Here is a 21760-nt window from a genome sequence, read left to right as displayed (position 1 = left end):
GCTTGTAGCTTGTTTTCGACATATCATGAAGCAAAACTGATTAGATCGTGATAGAGAATTCTGGGAAATCTCGAAGGAGTGTTCTGTTCTCGAAATAAGCTGCGCTTACATCAGTCAACAATAGGGCTGCTTCTTTTTCTTCTCTTTCCAAAGATGGGGCCATTGCATAAAAACGAAAGTAGATTAAGACGTTGTTTCTATCGTTGTGAATCACTTGCACACATTCCTCTAACGTCACTGTGGGAGTTTCTTTGCGTCTTCACGAAATCTCGCCTAGCGTCGTGACGCGGTCAGCAATCTCCTGCAGCTGTAGCCACTGGTTTGAACAGCCAGCAAGCAGTCAATCCACCTGTAGCCCGTCTCCAGTTGTCTACTTCTCATCTCCTCCCCCGTCTTTTTTTTTATTTTTTCATGATGAACCCAGTTCACACTAAAATGATTTAGTCATAAGACGATCAGAAAATTAAGAATTAAATGTCCTGAAATGTTTCATCCATTTTTTGTTTTTATTAATGACGACAACCACGATTATTTCCCCTGTCCTGCAGTAAAATGAACATAGGCTCTGATCAGAAAGCCAGTAATTATCAATGGTTCTTATAATTCATTTCCCTTTACTTTCGGCTCACAAAAAACCGGTAAATAGATTTTTCACCAAATAAAAAACTGGTGCTGAATTCGAAAAACACACCTCTGTCATAATCAAAATAAAACTTCAAAGAGATTTTAGGAAAATCATGGACAATTTTACTGGATTTCCATGATGTTGCATTTATAGTGCGTGGAGGAAACTGCAAAAATTGTTGCTTCGGCCCTCCTCTCTTCATATTTTTGCGATTCTCTCTCTCTCTCTCTCTCTCTCTCTCTCTCTCTCTCTCACACACACACACACACAATATTTGGGCCCGGTCATTTTGAGTGATTGAAAGTAGACCTTTTTAGTAACCTTGGAAACTATCAGACCAATTGAAACGGTACAATCTTCGTTGAAAGTATGACAACATTAGGCCCTTCATTCGTTCTTCAAAGTACGAACTTCCCTTGAACTGTCACTTTCATGATATCTGCAACATTTAAAACCGCCATGACACCTCGATATATGTAATTCAAAAAATATTCGAACAGATTACAATGAACTAACAGATATAATATACAGCAACATTCACGTTCAGATAGTTTTTGTTTCCTGCATCTTCAATTAAAAGTTGTTAATGTCACACGAAGTAAGTCTTCTGCTGCACGGGCTCTTGTTTCTATTATGAGATGATAAACTTGAAGGTAACAGCCGAGGCTTTTCCCTAATTTGCCGACTGGCTGTGAGCTTGCTTTTAGCTCATCCCGTTTCAGCAGTAAATTAGGGAAAGTATATAAAGATAAGAACATTTTATCCTACAATAAGCAGCTCCAAAACGAACCTGTTTGAGAAGGTAGTTATGCAAATATGCCCGGGGATTTGACCTCCATATTTCACTCATCTGTGTCATTAGCCAGAGCACAAAAGGACTCAGCCATCTGTTCCAGCGACAAATCTACAATACCGGTTTAGGCGTGTTTGAAGGACGCGGCCCTGTCTCTTATTAAACTTAAAAACTAGCATAGTTTATTATTATTATTATTATTGGACCCATGGTTTCCCCAGTATATGACCAAAATCATTTTAAGTTTGGACTATTTTCAAGGTCAGCAAGTAAAACAACTCCGTTAAAAGTCACATACTAATACTTTTCTAGATATAGTTCCTCATTGGATGGGTAGATATCGTACTCATTAGCACTCTCCTTTCGATTCTCCGGCCAGCCAATGAAGAATTAGAGGAATTTATTTCTGGCGATTTCATTTCTCGGTATAACGTGGTTCGGATTCCACAATAAGCTGTAGGTCCCGTTGCTAGTAACCAATTGGTTCTTAGCCACGTAAAATAAGCCAGCCAGCCCTCTCAAGGAGAGCTGTTAATCAGCTCAGTGGTCTGGTTAAACTAAGGTATACTTAACTTCTCTAGATATAATAAACACCAACAAGATTTGCCCTCACTTGGCTCGCCCATCTGTTCCAAGCATATGTCACCTCTTCTGGTGACAAAATGGTTAGTACAGAAGTTGCTTTTTCGATTATTATTATTATTATTATTATTATTATTATTATTATTATTATTATTATTATTATTATTATTATTATTGGAGAAACAAATCCACAGATGTAAATATATTTAAAAATAAATACGTTTGTAACCATTACATAACTATGGATTTTACTCCATTTCAAGACTCAATGCTACTATGAGTATTTTATTATTATTATTATTATTATTATTATTATTATTATTATTATTATTATTATTATTATTATTATTATTATTATTAATTAATTAATTAATTAATTAATTAATTAATCAATTATTATTATATTACAAGAACCCGCTTGTAGTGGAATCATCATACTAACAATACTTTTACAGACTTAAAACCCGCTTGTAGTGAAAGAAATGCAAATAAATATATACCTATATATATATATATATATATATATATATATATATATATATATATATATATATACACACAACTTACACTTACATACATACATATATATATATATATATATATATATATATATATATATATATATATATATATATATATATATATATATATATAATATACATATCTAGAATAAAACATGGCGAAAGAAATCTAAAAATTTTACTGTATGAATATGAGAAATAACTACTACATAATCATATAACAAGAGCATAAATATAAAATCCAGAACTCAAATTCAAGGTTACGGAAGGCCATATTCTGCTGAGGCTATGATACTATAGATATAGAAACCTAATCTATGCGCGAAACAGCTCAAGGACTGAAAACGTTGGTTGTATGGTTGCTGTCAGGTAACAAAGTACAAATTATAACACCTGGGAATACTCAGCAAGAGGGACTTCTTGCTAAGATCCTGAGGCTACAATCAACTGAGCTCAACATAAGAGGAAATATTTCGTTCACCTCCAACCAATATCACGTGATGAGCGTGTTGATGTGTCTAGCGATTTTGCTGCATATAACTGTAGACCCGACTTTTATTTTAAAAAACTAAAAGTACCGCAAGAACATCCACAAACATCATTACCCAAGCGTTGAAGTAGCGTTCTAGGACTAATCACTTACCTATTCATAATTTAAAGTAACGCTTGCCTCTAAGAAAAATACAAATATACTCTGAATTACACGAAAATAAGATTATTTGTCGGAATACACTTTGGCCTTTCCGAGAATCACTTTCAATACTAACCTTGAGTTTTACTGTTTGTTGTTAAACTTTGAATTAATATTTCGAAGCAGAGTGGTGGGAGGGAATAATTAACTACTGTACCGATATTTAACTGTTATTCTTCGGAATTGCAAAATGTCACCCAATCATTGTTGCCCTTGCCTTGGTCCCGTTATATTTTCTCGAGCAAGATCCAGAACAAGTCCCTCTGTTCAGACCAGTGTTCCTGCTTTATTTAACTTTTTCGTCGTTATTCAGTTTCATGAAAACCGGGGATTATTGGAGTGGCTTTTCTTTGTTTCTTTCTCCACGATACAAAATACCGTTTCATCACCTCGAAAACATTATTTGTGAACACACACACACACACACACACACACACACACACACACACACACACACACATACATATATATACATATACATACATACATACATACATATATATATACATACATATATATATATATATATATATATATATATATATATATATATATATATATAATATATATATATATAATATATATATATAATATATATATATATATATATATATAATATATATATATATATATATATATATATATATATATATATATATATATATATATATATATATATATATATATATATATATATATATATATATTATATATATATATATATATATATATATATATATATATATATATATATATATATATATACATATATATATATACATATATATTTACTAACAGGACCTCATTCAAACTGAATGGTATCTAGTATATAGATATTTTTCAAAAAGTTATAATATTTATATATACAAATATAGTCCTCACTGACAAATATCCGTAAAATGACTGGACACGTAGTCCGGCTTTATTTATATGAGTGTGCTGGCTATATAATAACCCTTTAATTACCCTATATCCTCCTGTGTAATATATATATATATATGACCTTGACCTTATATACATATATATATATACATACACAAATATAAATATATATGATATATATATATACTCTGTATATACATACATACGTGTATATATACACAATCAGGTGTTCAAGGAAAGGCGTTCTGTTCACATTGCATTTATTCAAAAGCTGACGTTTCACATCGCTTGATGCATTTTCGAGGCTGAAAAAGCAGTTAAAATAAATAATTGTATACATAATTAAAAAGTATATACAAAATTTATCTTTTTTTACTTTGTTATATTAAAAAACAACACAGTGACACCATATATACATATTTATATACATGTATACATACATACATACATACAATCAGTATAAATATGTTCTATATATATGCATATATATATATGCATTTTATATATATATTAAAATATATATATATAATTAAAAATATATATAAATTATATTTATATATATATATAAAAATATATATATATTTTATATATATATTTATATATATATATACATATATACATACGTGTATAAATATGTGTATATATATGCATATATATATATACATATATACAGTATATACATATATACAGTATATACATATATACAGTATATACATATATATATTATATGTAGGGTGTGTGGCATGAAACTACAGTATTCCCAAACTTCAGTGGGATTAATATACAGGAACCCCCGTAAGGGGATAGTGCCGTCAGCGCACCTCACGTGGGCATTACTTAAGGTTGTTTGCAACGTCCCTTCGGCCACTAGCTGCAGCCTCTTTCATTCCTTTTACTGTATCCCTGTTCGCATTCTCTTTCTTCCATATTACTTTCCACACTCCCCTAACAATTGTTTCATAACGCAACTGCGTGGTTGTCACCCCGCCCCCACCCCCACGCTGCCACCTTTCAAACCATTTTACTCTCATCCCCCTTCCAACACTGAATTTACCCCAAGTTACTAATTTCTTTCTTTCCCTCGAAAAACATGAATCAACCCTACTGATGTTCTAAATGCTGCAGATATCCAGAAGGGAGAACATTATCCCGACAACGATTATTAAATAAATAAAAAAAAAACGCAAAGCAAGTGCTATGAGTATCTTCAAAGTCTGTGGGTATGGCAAACTGTACAAGAATTATCCGTCTGGTGTTACAGTCAGTGGTAACTCCAAATATCGTCAAATGCTCATAATCATTACGGACAGTGATACAAAGGCGCACTGTTTCACAGAGTGAAAGCATATCGCATAACAGAATCATTAGTCTTGGTTTTCTAGACCGTGATTTTACTGCAGCTGGAATTTCATATCCAATCGGTTACCCCTTTCACTAAACTGTCTTGACTTACATTCACTACGATTTGCATTTAAGGAGAACAGATAACAACAACCATCATCAAGACAAGAATCATGTCACTGGTAAATATAAAAGAAAAAGCGACAAAAGTACCAAAGCACTCACTTTAGTGACCTGGAGACGGGCAGACAGGAGAAGTTTTCTTGTACAATCACTGACAGCACAAACAACACTAACGAAGATACCGAGCGGTTAGAACGAGGAAAACGAATTTAAGAACTTGCACCTTACCTTCTAAATTATAGTGCGTTAAAAAGCTGTTTTATAGGCAACCAAGTCAAAGGCAGAACTAAATTAACGTGAAGAGTCTCGACTCACATCCGACAGCAACACTTTCTTTAATGATCAAACCTGAGAAAACCAAATTGGTCGACTTACGCATACTACCAGATATCTGAATGTTAATCCAAATTACTTTTTAACAACCATAGGAAAAAAATCTTGAAAATGTGTTGTCCTAAATACGAATAAGACCGTAAGATGTACTTATTTTAAGGATAATTGCCCCAGGCATCACTTCGGGAAATGATGGGAAACACTGTGATTCAATATTACCACCCCAGCCGTATAGTCCTAGATTTTTGCAAGTCCTTCAGGGAAAAGGCAAATAGAGTTAGCCTAAGAATAAGGACAACATTAGTCGAAGACTCTTTAGTATAAAAAATACCTGGTGTGAAGTACCACAACTTGGTCGCTGGCAGTGTTACATAACAATTGTTATCTGCAACTAATCATGCATGGAAAGCTGAGGCATTCAATCCAAAGAGCAGATTTCAGCTCGGCCCATCAAAACTGAGACAGAATCATTCATCTTGTGGCTTGGTTAGAATGTTTGTAATCTTTTTGTGTTAATAGATTATTTCTATTCGCTACATTGTGTTTTCCATTCACATCTTTGTAGTTTTGCCGGTGTGAGAGACTGATCTCTCCAACAGGACATGGCGCCAGAAAAAAAAAGGTCATCCGTTCGATTATGATGGTCCTTGCTAAGATTGCGTCTGCGTGATTTCCTGCAAAGCATCATCCTCAGCATCAAAGTTCAGTCACTTACTAGCTTAAGGCAAACGAATCTTTGATAAGCAAAGCAAAACTATAAACAACTGTGCTAGATAATGAAAAATTTTCGTGTTTCATTTGTGTGAGAAGTTATTTTGCCTTCAGAATTCAAGAGAGAATAACGAAAGGCCACCACAGATAAAGGATGTCAAAGGTTTGAAAGTGAAGTCAGATGAATTTTCGTTTTCCCACGAAAACCTCTCATGTTGTCCTGGAGTCTCTGCATATATGTGTGTGTGTGTGTGTGTGTGTACTTTAAGAATGAGACACTTCCCAGTCCGATCCATACTATAGTTCAAGGACAAAAGACGACAATCCTGATTTATTCGTGAGCATATGCGGAAGCTATTAAGTACCTAAGTGGTCAAGCTTGAATAAAGTCACTACTGTAATGCACGTCAGTGAGGTCGTAGAACGTCAGTTTTGTTTTACAGGGCGGAACACATGCCAGTGAATCTCTGTTCATTTAACGATTCGAAAAAGACATTATGTAACGCCTGACCTCGTATGCCTGATTCACATTCAGAGAGCGGAATGTCACCTGCTGTTCTTACGTGCTCGCTTAGAGACGCCGAACTTGATGTGCCACATTTGGTTCGGATCACGATGTGCCGCGTGGTGGTGGACGGATTTCTTTCTCGTGTTAAAATGCATACATATGTGCGTGCATACTGTACATCATATATATATATATATATATATATATATATATATATATATATATATATATAAATATATATATATATATATATATATATATATATTTGGTGTGCTTTATGTGCTGACATACATACTCACAAACATTGCCGGAAATATATTGTTCTTCTGTTCAGTCTGTGTTTCACTTGCATGGACATTTTCTATCTTCATTGTACCTGCTTTTATAACAGAGAGAGAGAGAGAGAGAGAGAGAGAGAGAGAGAGAGAGAGAGAGAGAGAGAGAGAGAGAGAGAGACTTCAGGCCTATTTGAAGAAAAACTGACTGAGAGCAAAATAACAGAGTTAGACTTCAATTTTCAATAACAGTACACAGTTAATAACAAGCATGCAATGCAACTGAGGTTAATTACTTATCAATTAATTTCCGAGAGATTTCTCAGGTAACTAGAGTGAAAGCAGCTGTGCTTTCCTCGTGATTTTCTCATCTAGTCATGGATGCAACCAGAGAAGTTTGGGAATTTTAACATTTTCTTTTAAAAATGACTGATCTCTGCGGTTACATGCTCATATGTCTTTTGTCAAAGCAGGTAACGGTATCTGTATTCGACCGACATATCACGGAAACCACAATAAGAACAACAAAAGAGACGACCTTTTTCATTAACATCGGCGGTCAAAGAACACCTAGCAATAAAAACCAACGACAAAACCATTAACACCTCGTTCAGGAGAGGAAACTCCTGACGAAGCAAGATGGAAATTGATATTTTTAGTGATATAGGCCTATGTTTCGCAAAGAGATGAAACTCGTGGATTTGACAACTTCGTTTACACAACTGTATTCTTTGAAGTCTGGTTCCCTTGTTGACATACGTGGTAGTTTGTGTGTGTGTGTGTGTGTGTGTGTGTGTGTGTGTGTGTGTGTGTGTGTGTGTGTGTGTGTGAGAGAGAGAGAGAGAGAGAGAGAGAGAGAGAGAGAGAAAAAAACAGCCGGTCGATTAGTTTACAGAACTCCGTCGACATCAAAGTGATAGTTACGACAAGCGGGCCACTGGAACTGGTTTTGCACTCGACGCAAGCAAGGTCACTTTTCACCCAAGACAACCGGTCACTTCCTTGGCCCATTCTGACAAGCCAGGCCATCCAGATGTTTCGTATGGCGGCAATGATTTGTTTTCCGGAGAAATAATGAATCGGCATATGAACGTGCGTTCTACTTAAGATAATGTTTTAATTTATTCTTTTTGCTCTTGATAATGTTGATAATGAAGATATTTATAATTCGTTAATCCTTCCACTATTATAAAGTAGTTGCAAAGTGATTGGAAAATGGATTAGGCTAGCTGATGTTTTCGGTTAGAAGTTTCAGAGACTTGCGAGAGTGTGACAGCACTGTTGAGAAAAGAAAGACTATAAATGGCTAAAAGTATTTCTAAGAAAAGACAACTTTTCAAAGCGAGAAATAGTTGTCAAAAGGACAGAACTGAGAATCAATGAAACCAGGAACGACAGGCAGATGAAAGCGTACGTTAAGTCTAAAAAAGGATTGTAATTAAAGAAATCTGTAAGAAAAATAGAAGCCGAAGAGAAAACTCCATGATTTTGAATGTTTGTGACTGGTCGTGGATGAAATGGCGTCCGTGTTACCGAAAGCAAATAATATCCTACAGGAAGCACAATAGGATTTAAACTATTTTCGTAAAAGGACGTTGGAGGAAAGAGGGATCTCGAAAACAAAAGTAAAAAACAAAGGGGGGGAGGAAAATCGCTCTTTTAAGGAGAAACAAGGGCGTAGTGGTCCACCTTGAGATAGTCCTGAGCGGCCAAGTTGGCGTTCTGCTCCAGATCTCGTCCTTGAGAAGTCCGCCTGAGGCCGAAGACCCGCTATCCCTCCTTGCCAGTCGGGGCAACACCTTTGCAACAGGTGAGAAACACTGCTCCGAATTTCTTGCCTGAATCTCTCTCTTATCTGTCACGCTTGCTTCCTTGATAGACATCCTTCCAAGTGAAACTCGTTGTCTTTGAAGACATAACTGTATGCTTGCGACCATCTTGTGACGGAAACGTCGCTGAGACAATGATAAGCTTTCCAAAATGACCGAAAGGGTGCCACAGCATCGATAAAATCGGTGGGAAAGGTTAAACAATTTCAAACATACCATGAGAGGGCAAAGGTGTTGCAACTTCCCTTCTTTAAAATTGTAACACGACATTATGGCGTGTTGACTATTATTATTATTCATAAGCTAACACTCTGTTAGGTCCCAAGAATGTTTAAAACTTATTTAAACTGCGAACGGAATTGAAATCAGTTGTCTTTTAAGGAGTTTAATATTTCTCGTGTGTAGGCTATACGAGAGTGCTTTTTCCACTATTCTTGACCCACCTCATTGACTTTAAAACAACATCACAGTAATAGGAAGTTTCCCCTTTTAATTTAACTATGAGACAGTCTACCGCAGATATATAATGTAAAGCACATGAATTAACCTCTTGCTTTCAAATATTAAATTAACCATATATAGCACACTGTCCTTTATATTTACATTCCTTAGACTTCGTCTTCGTAGTCTCTCATATCTTGAAAAATGTCTGACATGCCGCAAAGTTTCTGAATCTAAAATCTTTGAGTTAACAGGTGGTCTACTCCTTCTTATGATGCATAAGTCATAAATCCAAACTGTCTTGTGGGTCCTGGAAAATAAAGCAATATCCACATGTTAAAACGCGTCCACATGAATGTTCTGTCCTTTCACACGGAATATTCGTAGGGGGAGAAACTGCCTTAACCTTTTCCCTTCTGGCTCAGCATCAAGATGAAGAGACATCTTGGATCTGAATCCTGACCTCGAACATTTCAACTGAAACGGGAGTGGGAGTGAGGGTGGTGGGGGTTTAAAGGTTTGGGGGGGGGGGCGGCGGCCGCCTGATCAATGCGTCATAAGATTTCATTATTTTTGCCTCGAGTCTCACAATGAAAACTCATTTGAGCTTTCGACATACAAACACGCACGCACATGTGCGCGCCCACCGACGGCCTTCAACAGTAACCCTTGCAACATATTTGACCTTTCTGACAAGCAAAATCAGACCACATTCACAGGGGTAATATGTAAGCCACATGGGGTAATATGGTTTAACGACATCGAAAGCTGTACCTACAGGTCGTTTTACTGATATATATATATATATATATATATATATATATATATATATATATATATATATATATATATATATATATATATATATATATATATTGTATGGTAAGTTATTTTCTATATAAATCCAGCGACTGCTTGAAGGCACTTATAGATTGAATAAAGCAATAAATGCTATTTATGTCTTCTCTTCTTTCATACAATTCTTACTTTAGACATAAAGATAAAAACAGACAGCGCCATTTTAAACGATTGCATCTAAAAGAGCGTCACAAATTTTCGTGCTTGTGCCGGTTTTACGAGTGTGAAATTTTAAAACATCGCTAAACGTATTATTCTTCTCTCTTAATTCCGTAACCTGAATTATCATGGCAAGTGACATTTAATTTATTTGACGAGAGAGAGAGAGAGAGAGAGAGAGAGAGAGAGAGAGAGAGAGAGAGAGAGAGAGAGAGAGAGGGTCCCTTTTATCAAAACTTTAACTGACAGACAAATGGGACAGGCGTCATGGACCGAGTGAGGGCCTCTAAAAACAAAACCAAGAAATTCACACGGTTACCTCATCTATCATTTATGTTATATGTCCTTCATCATTATCTTCTTTGGCAGAAACGCTGAAAATGCAGGTGCTTCAGATCGTGTTGTTGGTGGGGTGCTGCTTATCCTGGTCCGAGGGACAGAGCTTCTCTTTCTCCTTCGGCACGGAAATCGGACCGGAAACCGTCACTTCCCAAACTCCACGCAGGGCCTCTGCCATCCCTAATCTCCCAGATCCCGATGTCCCGAAAAGACCTGCACCATCGGTAAGTTGAGTCAAAGCAGTAGAGAACCACCCGAACTGGAATTGTAAGTTGGGTGACTGACTGAATCAACGTAAACAAACTCCAGTACTTCTCGTTTGGGGAGCTTTTAGTCCGAGAGAGAGTCATTGTTACTAGCATTAACTGTCTTAATCACCGGCGTAGTCAAGGTTCAGTTTATGGGAATGGAGATTTTTTTATGTTCTAAGTAGAATTTACGGTTAAACAAACGAAGATTAGATGAAATTCATAAAAAATAAAAGTAGAATTACCCCTACGTTTTATTAATAGTTATTATTATTATTATGGTAAAAAGTAAAATGGACTCGATGACGTTATCTTCATAGCATGTGGTTTGTTGAAGTTATTATGACGATCACTCAGCTAATTATTTATGAGAATAGCCTTGTTCAGCATCACCGTTGGCATTCTGTCATCCAGGAAGCGCCTTCCATTAGAATATATAAATGACAATTTTATTCCACGGGACCCACTTTTTTTTATTAACAGAAGTTATGATTTAATACCAAAAAATTGATGATTCCCTGTCGTTGCACGAATCCAAGGTTTTTCTTAACTGAAACAAAGTTATTCCTATAAACTGACAAGTTCGTGGTTCCTCAGTACCTACTCACTCCACAGACACAATTCGGACACACCACATCGCTAATTAAATGCAGAATTATGGCTTTAACATTTTTCTTCTCTCACAAAAGGCTACGAATGAGATTGGTAAGAGCCCTTGCCCCAGAGGACAAAGAGGTTTCTCCTGCAGGCAGCAGTTGGCTCTGGATGCCCTCACCTGCACAAGTGGTGAGTTTTTTTTTTTTTATTTACTTTGCCTTATTACTGGTAACCTTATCGTTAGATTTGATCGATTGTTGAAGCATTTTTGGTGCGCATTGCTAGCATGAACCCTGGTATTTATTAAATAACAACAAAATGAAAAATGACTATGCAGTCTGGGAACGCTTTTAATCCGGACGACTTCACTTCGAACATGATGCCATCTGAGATACCTTGCGTTCATCATCCCTTCAAGAGGATAGCGTTTCTCTTACAAGCCTTTTTTTATTATTTTTAAGAGCGCTCGATGCATATTGAAACTTAAATGTTGTATAGTTAATTCCTATTTCTTCTTTATAACAGGACAGTGTTTAAGATGTCGTCAGGGATGTGATTCTCTGTCCCCCTCCGAATGGCCCATATGCTGCCGTGACCACTTCCTCTGCTGTCGAGAGGTTGCCTCCTCGTGTCAGCAGTGCAACACACCACAGCTGGTCCCTTTCTGCACAGCCGCCTTCAAAAGATGCTTCTAAACAGATAAAAGAAAAGAATGACGGAAACATAACTTGCCGTTAGATCAAACGTGTCCGTTACAACTCGAGCCAGTTTAGGGGAGCCACATTGAGTATAAGGTTGATATTGAGAGATTTCTACATAAGCAAATTGTCTTTCCCTGGGATTTGAAACCAATTGAATCAATCGTGATTTTAACTGTGTCAAGTCTGAGTGATGGCCTAATGTGGGTAAGCAATATTAGAATAAACGTAGGCCAATCTTTAATACTTTTCAAGTTGCGGCTCCCCTTCCACTAAATGTTTGACGGCGGATCTCTTTACTGGCGGTACAAAGCAGTAAGCAATCAGACTTGACGCTGACTTTTTCTTTTTATAAAAATAAACTTGATGGCCCGATTGGAAATGATTTCTTATTAGCTGCTAGGTATCACCATGAAAAGTGGTTGGCGATATTGTCTCGAATGAAAGATTTTTTGCATATCGTGTAAGTGTTTAAGACTGGAAAGATTTTGTTGTATTATGTTATAATTGTAAAAAAGAAAATGGTTTCACCATTAACCATTAGTTCATCTCTAGTGGATTAGCTTACCTCGTTTGCAATATTTTGGTTGTTTTTCTTTCCGATTGTTACTATAGTTTCTGTATAATAAGCCAACTTTGGTCCAGACATGAAAAATGGTTCCCGTTTACGTCAATAGATACCTTCTACAACAGCTCCTTATGTTGGCTCCATTTGTCGCTTGTGTGAGTGGAAATGTGTGAAACTGTACTGAATACAGAGCTTTTTTATATTCTATCAAAAGATATTTTCTCATCTAAACCGTTGTTGCTTTAATAATTGTCAATAAAATATAAAACCTTTTAGCAGAGACTTGAAATATTCCTCTACAACTGTGGGCCTTCACTGCAGACCATAACATCATGGGCTATTCATCAGAGCGAGAGCCCACGCAAACACAAGGCCAGGTTAATCTAGCAAAAAGAGATTAACGCTAACAGGAAAATTTAAGAAAATACAGCTGTAGTGCCAGAGTATTTTCTTTTGAAGACACATGTGTATCATACAATGAATTTTAATTAATTTCCTAAATACAAGGCATGGAATTTGACAAAGGCTCTCATCGAGACTGGGAATATTCTCATACGTCCAGTACTGTACTCCTAAGCATTACTTGAGCTGGCTAGTAATTTCTGCATCGCTTTTCACTTTTTAAATCTCTCGTGGCCATTCCAAGATTGTAACTATGTGAAATTGAATCTATATATACAGTTAATAAAAAAATCAGAATACTGTCTCCCAAAGATATGAAAAGAATGTTAATAAAAATCAGAATATGGGATCAGTATTCACCAATGCTCTTGCAACCACTCGCCATAAGGAGGCAGTGCCGTCAGTGCAACTCATGCAGTGCACTGTAGGCATTACTTAAGGTTCTTCGCAGCGTGCCTTTGGCCCCTAGCTGCAACCCCTTTCATTCCTTTTACTGTACCTCCTTTCATATTCTCTTCTTCCATCTTACTTTCCATCCGCTCCTAACAATTGATTCATAGTGCAGCTGCAAGGTAAGATTTTTCTACTTGTTACACCTTTCAAACCCTTTACAGTCAAATTTCCATTTCAGCGCTGAATGACCTAATTGGTCCCAGTGCTTGGCCTAAATTCTATATTAATTCAAATCTTGCATAACTTAATAGACCATACATAATAAGGAATGCTGTCAATTAATACAACTGGGCAGTTGACCCATGACACCAAGTGTCAACTCCTATGGGGTTGGCCTGAAGGGTTTATTTTTAATATTTTTCATATTTTATTTGCCAACCTACAGTTCTCTGAAAATTTGGTAATTATATAAACTGAAAAACACCAAAGTTCCTGATAATTTCTTTTATGGATTTGTCGCCAAGACTTGATATTTTCTGTTGATTAAATGTTTTGACATTATTCAAGATTTGACTGCATACAAGGATTCGGTCATGTGGGCTGTTCATCAAAATATGTGAAAAATAAAAAAAATCTGACTATCCCAAGACAAAACAGAATTGCTTCAATGTTAAAAAAAGTGTTATTTCAATAAAAACATGAACACACTTCTAGGAAAACTTTCTTCTCCCTATATTTGAAAAACTGTCATTCATTTTTAGCAAAGGCAGATGACATTAATAATTAAAATGCCAAATCCTGGATAAGTCTGGGGCTCTGATGGTCTGCATATTGTATGACACATTACCTGGAAACAATCTAGAAGTAGGAAATGCAAACACTGGAATAGTTCGGTAACTTTCATGTACAAGGTAACTATACAATCTGGCTGTGCTGATTATGCAACAGCTCATCCTGTAATTCTGAAAAAACACTATATAAACTAGTCATGCTGTACCTTCCAACCAAGGGAAAAATCTGTCAATTCATGTGTACTAAATTGGGACAATTTTCAGTACAGTACTTTTCACCATATCATACCCTATTTTATGGGTGTTCATTTCAGTTTCTAATCTATGTCTTTATACTTCTACTACTTCCCTACCAACAAGAAACTAAGTTTTCACATCCTGTGGACCTTACTTGGGATAAAAACATAAAGCCAATAACAATAAATGCAAGGCTGGACTTCACAAAGAATTTCATAACAACAACAGACTGATAACATATACAAGAGACCTTCTCTGTTCTGACTGCACTTCCCTGAAATTTCATGTTTAAAAGTGCAGAGTCTGTGATGTCAATAACTAAGTTAAAATTCTCGATACTTTGCTCTACAAGCACCAAGAAAAGAAAAAAAATCTAGACACTGAGAAGAAAAAAATGTCTCCAGTATCTTACAAATAGCTCCAACTTAAATTAATTGGTACATTTTCTGATTTGATTCATTGGCTATGAGATGGCACTTGATGGAGGTTACATTGAGGTCTTCCTTATTCACACCTGTATGTATTTACAAGAATATGCACATATATTTCATTAATACTGTACTAAGATATTAAAAGGGGGAATAAGAAACAATACATTACGGTTACTAAACATTTTTTTTATAATTTTGTACTCCTTATACATACTTGGAAGTTCTAGACACTTACCAAAATATACAATTATTTACATTTCAATTTCTGAAAACGCCTGATGCGTGTTGGTGTGAAATACTAATGTATGTTTAAAAAGGCTTTTTCTCTACATCAAATGTGTTCACTAGGTTAAGGACAAGGAAGGCTTTCAATAACCACACAAGAACAAGATAGGTATAAACAAGTGTCAGTGATGAGCAGCGCTAACACTAGTGTTCAATTGGATGCAGCAAAATCACCTCTGGCTTAACTTAATGTCAACATTAGGACAAACACAGAGTATTTTGTAAATAATTTAGGGCTGGGTTCAAACCATTATAAACATAAAAGCAATAAATAAAAAGGCATAAAATCATGTAATTTCGTTAGCTGTGTATCTGGTGTTTAATACTTTTTGGTTCACACTGTGATGTTATCTCACTTCCAGTACAAGATGTACCTCAAAATATATCACATTTAGTAGTACACAAGCAGCAGTTTCCCAAAACTGGGAATAGCAAAGTTGTTTGCAAAGGCCCTTCTAAAAATTTTACAAAATATACAATATTGTTCAAAAAATATTTTGTTTCTATACAGTTACGAAAAAATGTTTGATGTGATTTGAATGTAAAGATGAATGCATAATTGTATACATAACATGAAAAAAAAAAGCTAGTGCACACCAAAAGGCTGTCAACAGTTTATTGACTTTGATCTGAATTCCATAGCAAAACTTTCTTTGACTTTACAATTGATATCAAATATTCCTCTGTCAAGAGGGAATTATTACCGATTCAGTCCTACAATCTCATAACCCACTGTATGATACTAACATGTGATGGATAACAAAAACTTAACAAAAGAATTGAGGACTTCTTATCCAGCCTTGGCAGCAGCACCAACTAATTTCATTAAACCTTCTGTGCTCATGGACTTAGGCCTCTCAATAGGAAGGCCAAGAGCACGGTCCCAGACGAGAGAAGAGAGAACACCTAGTGCTCGAGAAACGCCAAATAGCACCGTGTAATAGTTCATCTCAGTCATACCATAATGCTGCAGTAAGACACCTGAGTGGGCATCAACATTTGGCCATGGGTTCTTCACCTTGCCCAATTCTGTGAGAATTGGGGGTACTACATTGTAGACTTTCGCCACCAGCTGCAAAAAATAATTTGTGATAGTTCTAAGTAATCAATCACAATCCATCATTCTGATACTTAAGAGGTCTTTGAAAAATTTAATAAAAATTTTAAATAAAATGGTAACTAAGTAAAAAAAAAAAAAAAAAAAAATTTCATTGACATGGGTCCAGAGGTCATCCCAGAATTATTCTTGAACATCAATTTATAACAAAATGCTCTCAAATAACAACATTCATATTAATGGTACTGTGGACCAAAAACTAATAAAAAACTACACTGAAACATAAAATTACATATTCTAAAATGTTTATCATCATTATTATTACCAACCTAAAATAGCACTGTCCTTGGCAACTTGTTAAAAGATGTAAGAGAGAGCCAAGTATCTTCAACATTTTGTGAAGACTGGTGCCAAGTAAAGTTAAAGAAGTCACACAATTATGTGGGGAGAGATCAAATGGAACAGCTAGATTGTAAAAGGCAAAAAGCATTCAAGCTGGAGGTCTTAAACACTTAAAATTCTCTGTACTTGTAAGGTGCTAGGGAGAAATGGTCTTTCGGCATGAATTGAAGGCCACAACACTCTTCCAAGATGCGTGATTTTACATGCAATGTTCAGTATTAATGCACGTAAGCATAGCATAATTTGGATAATTTAATTTCAAAAACAATTTGCAAAAATTTATTAACGATTTCAGCCTTGAAAAATTCAGTTTTCCTTTGCAAAATTCATGTTCAATCCATCAAAAAGATAAATCCATGAAATCCGTTATTTTACTACATAATCTGCATCATCTTGTACTTTTAACAATTCTCCTGCAACATATACAGTACATTGTACCCATTACTGTACTTGTAAGAACTGGAAAATTAAAAAACAAAAATATGCCTGAAAATTCTTGCCTCAAGACATTCCTGCCTACAACACATTGTGATGTTTACATTAAAGCATCGGTGGTGGGACAATACCATACATGAGAACCACAATTTGACACAAGAATGGCTATCAAGTATGACTGTCACATTTGCCACTTATGGTTAAACTGTTATCAATGCATTTCTATCATTATAAATTGCTACCTTACTCTCAATAAAAGAGAGAGAGAGAGAGAGAGAGAGAGAGAGAGAGAGAGAGAGAGAGAGAGAGAGAGGGGGGGTTAGTCAGGCCTTTAGCATAAAGCGCAATCATATAAACTAACCTTGAACATCTTGTCATCGGGAAGATGCTTGAGAGCAAACTCTCGCTGACACGTGTACCTTGGATCTGTTTTACGTAGAACGGCATGTCCATATCCTGGAACAACCTGGCCTGATTTCAAGGTCTTCCAAATGAACTCCTTCAGCTGGTCTTCCGTTACATCATCGCCGATATCAGAACGTAACTTGGTTAACCAAAGTAGTACCTGTTACATGGATAAAATTATCTTTCAATAACCCTCTGTTAAAAACATCCAGAAAATTCGAATACATACATAGAGAAAGCTATATGCAAGTCAAAAAATTTTGGTGCTCCATGAAACAGCAGACAGTACTTGCCTCCTGGTTGGCTAAACCATGCAATGGTCCAGCAAGCCCATTCATACCAGCAGCAAATGAGAGGTATGGGTCAGACAAGGCAGATCCGACAAGATGGGTTGTATGTGCAGAGACATTGCCACCTTCATGATCACTGACAAAGAGAAAAGACGAAATCTTAAAAGTTGTACAACACATATGTCAAAGTACTAAGTGTCATACCACTTCATAACTTTAGTACTAAGTTTACTTTGCACAATAGTTATAATGTTTGTTTCATAGTTTTCATTCCTGGTTTATACTTAAGGTTTTCTGTATTTCTAATTCTAATGTTTTCTAACTGAACTGAAATCAAACTTAATGCTTACATCAAAACATTACAAATGATTCAAATGGTTTCATCAAACTATTTTTTATAATTAACTATTTTTAAAATTACTGTACCAATCAATTTTTCATAATTAGAGTGCTGTACTAAACTATTTTTATAATTACTGTATGTGCTAAAAACAATTAATAAAAACAATACTGTATGATAATCAAACAGGCAGTTAATGTGCTCATACTCAACAACAAGCACTCCCTACCCCAGACATCCCACCCTGCTGAATAAGTTCTGAATTACTCTGGCTTAAACTCTTGCCTATTGAATACAACTATGTTTAGACTGCGTTCTATGACTTGTGCATGCCTTGAACTGAAAAATACTTGCATTACTTATAATACATATTAGGCCTAACATATGAAAGTAGTCATCTGTGTATATATTACATTATTTCAAACAATCCTCCTTATGACTGATATTTAGATATATGAACAAAAATGTACTATTAACTGTTAGAAACATATTCCACAATATTTTGTTTGCCCGACTGGTGTAAACAGCACTACAATATGCTGGTTATTGTCTTTTATTAAATTTATGGAAAGTGCTGTACTAGAATTTCAGCAGAAACGTTTTATAAGGTAAGTTTTGATTGTCCTAAATACAGTTATCTTAACAATACTAAAACTTTCCTACGGCTTAAGGTTAAGTTTAACATGCTAAGTTAGGTTGATGAGAGGACATGGAACAAATTAAAAGCTGAAAGGCAAAAAGAGTTGTAGCTTGAAATCACATGGACACATCATATACACCTGAGTATTTTCCTAATCTGCCAATGGCAAGTTAATAAAACAGAAATGAGTCAAAATATTTATATAATCTTCCTACCTATGAATAGTAAGATATAGTCGCATAAGTTCGGTGAACTGTGGGTCATCGTATCCCAACATAGCAGTGAAGTTTGCAGACCAATCCTTTGCAGGGTCAATTGCACCGATGCTGGTTCCATCTCGATACAAATTACGGTAAATAGTAGCAGCTACTGTGGGTAGTTTAGCAATCAAATCCATGGAGTCATCAAAGCACAGCTATAAGATATAAAATGTACTCATCACCATAATGTCTTGGAAAATAGATACTACTTTTATGCTACAGCAACTACATAAAATTGATATACAGTACACTGGTAATTCCCACCCATTGGAGAAATGAGATTCGGGGTGGGAAGCTTTAGATAATTTGAAATTTTCATAGATATATATATAAGCCCCAGTCTTTATTATTGAACCACTGCTTCCCAGGGAGAAGCAAATGCCACAGCAATTGGGATGTACCAGTGCCAGGTTCAAGGGCTTTGACTTCACCAGAGATGGAGTTTGTATATCTACGTGAATACAGTAGTCCGACCTCTTAAACCGACACCCTTGGGACCAGGCCACAGCCGGACCACAGAAAATCCCAGATGATAGAAATCACCCTAAAAAACCCCTATGTAAACAGTCTTGCCAACTCATCCCACATATATAGTGATGTTATCAAAAGTAGAACAAAGCTTATGAATAATCAGTCATTTGTTAGGTTTAGTTCCTTAGCAAAATTCTGGCATGCTCCATAAGCATCTCTCTGGAAATACTTACACCTTCGCTATGTTGGAGCTTAAACCTCTTTATAAGCACACTCAAACTCTGATCTCCTCGTACCCTTCACTGTTTTTCGGCACTTTAAAATTTTCTGGTTTTTGTTTTCAGCAAAAACCTGAAATTCTGCTGCTTCTATTTCTTTAAATCTGCATGAGAGAGAGAGAGAGAGAGAGAGAGAGAGAGAGAGAGAGAGAGAGAGAGAGAGAGAGAGAGAGAGATTACTGGCCCAGTTAGGCTGTTACACTGGCATATCTATTTGCAAAAGTCCAATAATACAGTTGTATTAAGAATAACGATAATTTTAGTAAAACTGTTGTTTTACATACCGTATACAATTATATTTCATGCATTACTGTCATATTTTAATTTATGAACATAGCAAACATGCGTCATTTGCACTTTGCTAAAGTTTACATTCTTAAAATCATCAGCCAACTGCATTTTCCCAACATCATCACAGCCACTAGTTGCTAAATGAAACACATCTCAGAGATTCATTTTCTTGTTGTAAATTATCAAAGCAGAGTTTAAAAATGCAATTTACTTTATTTATAAATGAATTAAAGGTGTGATTTTGCCAGTATCGGACGTTGCTTTTGGCTCTTCCAAAACGTGGCCTGCACATTATTTGTTTCTTCTGCCACAGCTACAACCATAAATTTAGTGACATACTTTGACACTTTCCTCTCCACTGAGTGAAGGATGAATAATGATTAAGTTTATTCTCATTTATGGAAGTCACTGTTGAAAAATGTTATTTTCCTGATAAAATTAAGTTCCATATATACTTACTACGTAATTACATAGCTATAGTTCTAACTCGCGCAGCAGCCTTCATTTAAAAAATCGCAGTAGCACTTCAATAGTTTAGTGTAGGTGACAAGCCCCGCCCACCAATGGGAATATTGGAAACCACTTAGCAGAAAACCTCATGCTGTTTGTGCCCTTGTGTCCATGAGAGGGGAGGAGGGAGGACTCCAATCCATAATTACTTGGAAAGTATATATGAAACTCAATTTTATCAAGAAAATAACTTTTACATATAAGTTACTTATAGTAATTACATAGCTGAATCCCACATGACAGGAGGTGGGATGCATGGACAGAACCTACTCCAAAACATTAAGTTATGGTAATGACTTGGAAATAGAAAAGTTGCTAGCATTGAAGACAATGCTTGTTGTTTCCTTGTTTGGTCAGAGAAGAGCCACTGCAAGTAATTACTGCCTTTGGTTGATGCTCATCTTAACCTCTAGTGGCGTAGCGGTATAGCCGTGAAGTGCCTCTACTTTGGTGGGGGCTTTGCAGCAAAGGATATGCCCGATGGCTAACAAAGCTTACTAAAGGTGCCCTAACCCTGGGCGCAGTACCAGAATAAAATAACCAGATAATACTTTCACCTACTCTGAAAACACAACAACCCATCCACTGAGACTGGTACTCCAGGTACACTGTACCCCCCTGGGGCCCAAAAATTCGACACCCTACTTCAAGGCAGAGAGATAGTAGGAGAAAAGATGGATTCCTATGCTTCCTCCTGTGCGCCTCTTCAATGGACAAGAC

The 21760-nt window shown here is 35.9% G+C and overlaps 2 protein-coding genes across 2 annotated transcripts in view; one reads left to right on the top strand and one right to left on the bottom strand.

The window, feature by feature from the left end:
• Positions 1-9066: 9066 nt before the first annotated feature.
• On the top strand, positions 9067-13397 carry LOC136851272 (uncharacterized). The gene is made up of 4 exons (XM_067125250.1): positions 9067-9195; positions 11042-11235; positions 11949-12045; positions 12382-13397. Exons 2-4 carry the CDS (start codon positions 11053-11055, stop codon positions 12549-12551), a joined length of 450 nt encoding a protein of 149 aa, XP_066981351.1. The 5' UTR covers positions 9067-9195; positions 11042-11052; the 3' UTR covers positions 12552-13397.
• Positions 13398-14802: 1405 nt separating this feature from the next.
• The window catches only part of kdn (knockdown), a 40240-nt gene continuing 33282 nt past the window's right edge, over positions 14803-21760 (bottom strand). The window contains exons 5-8 of the mRNA XM_067125248.1: positions 19446-19645; positions 18254-18386; positions 17917-18120; positions 14803-16733 (exon numbers count right to left, since the gene is read on the bottom strand). Coding sequence (XP_066981349.1) covers positions 16452-16733; positions 17917-18120; positions 18254-18386; positions 19446-19645 — 819 coding nt within the window. The 3' untranslated portion in view covers positions 14803-16451. The remainder of the gene's footprint in view (positions 16734-17916; positions 18121-18253; positions 18387-19445; positions 19646-21760) is intronic.

This window comes from Macrobrachium rosenbergii, chromosome 23 (assembly GCF_040412425.1).
Source record: "Macrobrachium rosenbergii isolate ZJJX-2024 chromosome 23, ASM4041242v1, whole genome shotgun sequence".
In the NCBI taxonomy this organism is placed as follows: Eukaryota; Metazoa; Arthropoda; class Malacostraca; order Decapoda; family Palaemonidae; genus Macrobrachium; species Macrobrachium rosenbergii.
This window is presented reverse-complemented; position numbering and strand designations above follow the sequence as displayed.

Coding starts and splice junctions, on each gene's coding strand:
- LOC136851272 (XM_067125250.1), top strand. CDS start 11,053: ATGCAGGTGCTTCAGATCGTGTTGTTGGTGGGGTGCTGCTTATCCTGG. Junction 11,236..11,948: donor CGAAAAGACCTGCACCATCG/GTAAGTTGAGTC, acceptor CTCTCACAAAAG/GCTACGAATGAGATTGGTAA. Junction 12,046..12,381: donor TGCCCTCACCTGCACAAGTG/GTGAGTTTTTTT, acceptor TCTTTATAACAG/GACAGTGTTTAAGATGTCGT.